The 3,850-nt window shown below is 43.3% G+C and overlaps 1 protein-coding gene across 1 annotated transcript; it reads left to right on the top strand.

The window, feature by feature from the left end:
- Positions 1 to 1,369: 1,369 nt before the first annotated feature.
- On the top strand, positions 1,370 to 3,277 carry LOC119828031 (ATP-dependent RNA helicase DDX18-like). The gene has a single exon (XM_038350051.1). The coding sequence runs from the start codon at positions 1,370 to 1,372 to the stop codon at positions 3,275 to 3,277; it is 1,908 nt and encodes a 635-aa protein (XP_038205979.1).
- Positions 3,278 to 3,850: the final 573 nt, after the last annotated feature.

Below are 3,850 nucleotides of genomic sequence, written 5' to 3'. Positions count from 1 at the left end.
TCAAAATCAAGTCACGGATTAGGAAAGGTCAGGATCCAGGAAGAGAAACTCATTTTTAACAACACAACAAAGGCTCTGGCCTTCAAAATAGAGTCAGAGAGGTTCCTTAATGACAAAGTCTAATATATATATATATATATATATATATATATATATATATATTCTCTGAGTCAAAGTATCAAGTCTACCATGAAAAAGGGAGAGTAGCCTGTAAATTTTAGATGGCAATGGAGTTTATAAAAATAAATCAGTAGTATCCCCCCACAACCTCAATGGAACTCTGAAACACAGCCTGTTGCTACACAGAGAGAACCAAGAGGTGAGTGACCAGCCACCCTGTAGGACACCCCACTTTTTAGGCCTCCATAGTGCAGCAAAACCCTTGTCCCCTCCCCAACCTGCTGCAGCTTCTACAGGCAGCTAGCAGGTGAGTTACCTGCAGGTAGGCTGCTTCAAAATCCCTGATACACAGATAGTGACAGTACAGAGCAGACCAAAAGCAATTCCCAAAACATAGATGGCCACTGCAAGAATTGGACCAAGACTTGAAGACTCTGCCGGCATCAAATGAAGGAAGAGATGGGTAGGCACCAATGCAAGAATTCATCCAACAAAGCATCCTAAAAAGCAACATGGTAACACCAGAACACAGTAGTCATATATCAAGAAGACTTAATCATCCTAACACAGAAGAAGCAGAAGAAAACAATTTTAAATGTAACTTTATGAAGATGATGGAGACCTTCAAAGAGAAAATGAAAAATTCCTTAAAGAAATGGAGGAAAAGAAAAACAAAAAATTGGAAGAAATTAATAAATCCCTCAAAGAACCCAAGAAAATCAAGAGAAAACAATCAAACAGGTAAAGCAAACAGTTCAAGATTTGAAGTCTGAAATAGAGGCAATATTTGAAACCATCAACTGAGGGAATTCTGGATATGGAAAATCTGGGTAAACAAACAGAAACTAGAGAGGCAAGCATAATCACGAAAATACAAGAGATGGAAGAAAGAATCTCAGGGGTTGAAGATACTGTAGAGGAAATAGATTCAGTGGTCAAAGAAAACATTAAATCCAGCAAATTCTTAACACAAAACATCCATGAAATCTGGGACACCATGAAAAGACCAAACCTAAGAATACTAGGGATAGAAGAAGGCAAAGAACTCCAACTCAAAGGCACAAAAATTATATTCAACAAAATCAAAAAAGAAAATTTTCCCAACCTAAAGGATATCCCTATGAAGATATAAGAAGCTTACAGAACACCAAATAAACTGGATCAAAAAAAATCCCCTCGACTCTTCCGAGTTCTAACTGCGCACGTGCAGCCACTGCTCAGTGCAGCCTGCCAGCGCGGGCCGGCAAACATGTCGCACTTACAGATGAAACTACTGAGCAAAAAGATTGAGAAGCGGAACATCAAGCTGCGGCAGCGAAACCAGAAGCTGCAAGAAGCATCAAACACGAGCCTATCACAACCTTCCAATGAAGATGTGCCGAAAGAAGAGGTAAAGGTCAGAAAAGTTAAGAAAGCCTTAAAGCACGCTGCGAGGGTGGGCTCAGCAGAAGCACAAAGTGGAGGCGTGCCTGAAGAGACAGCAGAAAACTCGACGAAAGTTGAAAAGTTACCCCAGAAACCTACCGCTTTAACCAATGGAGAAACAGCAGCAGTGCCATCTCCTGATTCAAAATCAAAAAAGAAAAAGAAGAAGAAAAAGAGGAAAATGGCAAATGACGCAGAGCCTGACACCAAAAAAGCAAAAACTGAAGAAAGCAATGTGGCTCTTGAGGAAGCAGAAGATGCTGCCGTGGAGAAACCAGATGACAAGGAAGTGCCCAGCCTGCCCCTAGGGTTGACAGGGGCCTTTGAGGACACTTCCTTTGCTTCCTTGTCTAACCTCGTCAATGAAAACACTCTGAAGGCTATAGAAGAAATGGGCTTCAAGCGCATGACTGAGATCCAACATAAAAGTATCAGGCCACTTCTGGAAGGCAGCGATCTTCTAGCAGCTGCTAAAACCGGCAGTGGCAAAACTCTGGCTTTCCTCATCCCTGTGATCGAGCTCATTGTGAAGTTAAAGTTTATGCCCAGGAATGGAACAGGAGTCCTTATTCTCTCTCCTACCAGAGAACTGGCCATGCAGACCTTTGGTGTTCTTAAGGAACTGATGACGCACCACGTTCACACGTACGGGCTGATCATGGGTGGCAGTAACAGGTCTGCCGAAGCGCAGAAGCTCACCAATGGCATCAACATTGTTGTGGCCACCCCCGGCCGGCTTCTAGACCACATGCAGAATACTCCAGGGTTCATGTACAAGAACCTCCAGTGTCTTGTTATTGATGAGGCTGATCGTATCTTGGATGTTGGATTTGAAGAAGAATTAAAGCAAATTATTAAACTTTTGCCAGTACGCAGGCAAACTATGCTCTTTTCTGCCACACAAACTCGAAAAGTTGAAGACTTGGCAAGAATTTCTCTGAAAAAAGAGCCATTGTATGTGGGTGTTGATGAAGATAAAGAGGTTGCCACAGTGGACGGACTTGAGCAGGGATATATTGTGTGTCCCTCTGAGAAGAGGTTCCTTCTGCTCTTCACATTCCTTAAGAAGAACCGGAAGAAGAAAGTGATGGTCTTCTTTTCGTCGTGTATGTCTGTGAAGTACCACTACGAGCTACTGAACTACATCAACCTGCCTGTCTTGGCCATCCATGGAAGGCAAAAGCAAAATAAGCGAACAACCACATTCTTCCAATTCTGCAATGCAGATTCAGGGATACTGCTGTGCACAGATGTGGCAGCCAGAGGGCTGGACATCCCTGAAGTCGACTGGATTGTTCAGTATGACCCTCCCGATGACCCCAAGGAATACATTCATCATGTGGGTAGAACGGCTCGGGGCCTGAACGGAAGAGGGCATGCCCTGCTCATCCTGCGCCCTGAAGAGTTGGGTTTCCTTCGTTACTTGAAGCAATCCAAGGTTCCGCTGAATCAGTTCGACCTTTCCTGGTCTAAAGTTTCTGATATTCAGTCTCAACTGGAAAAGCTGATCGAAAAGAACTATTTTCTCCATAAGTCTGCGCAGGAAGCATACAAGTCCTACATACGAGCCTACGACTCCCACTCTCTCAAGCAGATCTTCGATGTGAACAACTTAAACTTGCCTCAGGTGGCTCTGTCCTTTGGCTTTAAGGTTCCTCCCTTCATTGATCTGAACGTGAGCAGCCATGATGGCAAGCTTAAAAAGAGAGGAGGTGGAGGTGGATTTGGCTAACAGAAAACAAAGAAAGTGGAGAAGTCCAAGATCTTTAAACACATCAGCAAGAAGACAGCGGACCGCAGGCAGTTTTCTCAATGAAGGGAATGGCTTTCCACCTGGAATTTGCCCTAATTTTCCCTTTCTCTTTAAGAAGGAACTTTTTAAAATCACCTTTAGGATCTTTTTGTCTTTACTATGAATGATAATTTTTATTTTTAAATACTCCCATAAAAAAATCATGTCATTTTTTTAATGTCATTTATACTTTTCCTTTTTGGTATAAGGAGGGACGCAGTGATGGACAAAATAGGCTGGATTTTTATTTTTTGAACGTTAGCAATAACCTGGAGCCCCTGAAAATGCCACACGTATGAAAGGGCAAAGACTGTTGGGAGTAATTAGTGCACATCTTCAGTGGTGCCATTGCAGCTGAGATGACTCGGTGGGTAATCAAGTGCTGCTGCACAGATCCTGAGTTCAGCATCCACGAAAAATGCTGAGCGTGGCAGCGCATGTAACTCGAATGCTTTGGAGCCAGAGACAGGCAGGTCCTGGAGCTTCCTGGCCAGCTGGTCTAGCCAAATACCA

The sequence above is a fragment of the Arvicola amphibius genome, chromosome 12 (genome assembly GCF_903992535.2).
Source record: "Arvicola amphibius chromosome 12, mArvAmp1.2, whole genome shotgun sequence".
Lineage (NCBI taxonomy): Eukaryota > Metazoa > Chordata > Mammalia > Rodentia > Cricetidae > Arvicola > Arvicola amphibius.
The sequence above is the reverse complement of the archived record's forward strand: the minus strand, read 5'-3'. Positions and strand labels throughout refer to the sequence as shown.

Bases quoted from the DNA above. Each gene is read 5' to 3' on its own strand.
- LOC119828031 (XM_038350051.1), top strand. From the start codon at position 1,370: ATGTCGCACTTACAGATGAAACTACTGAGCAAAAAGATTGAGAAGCGG.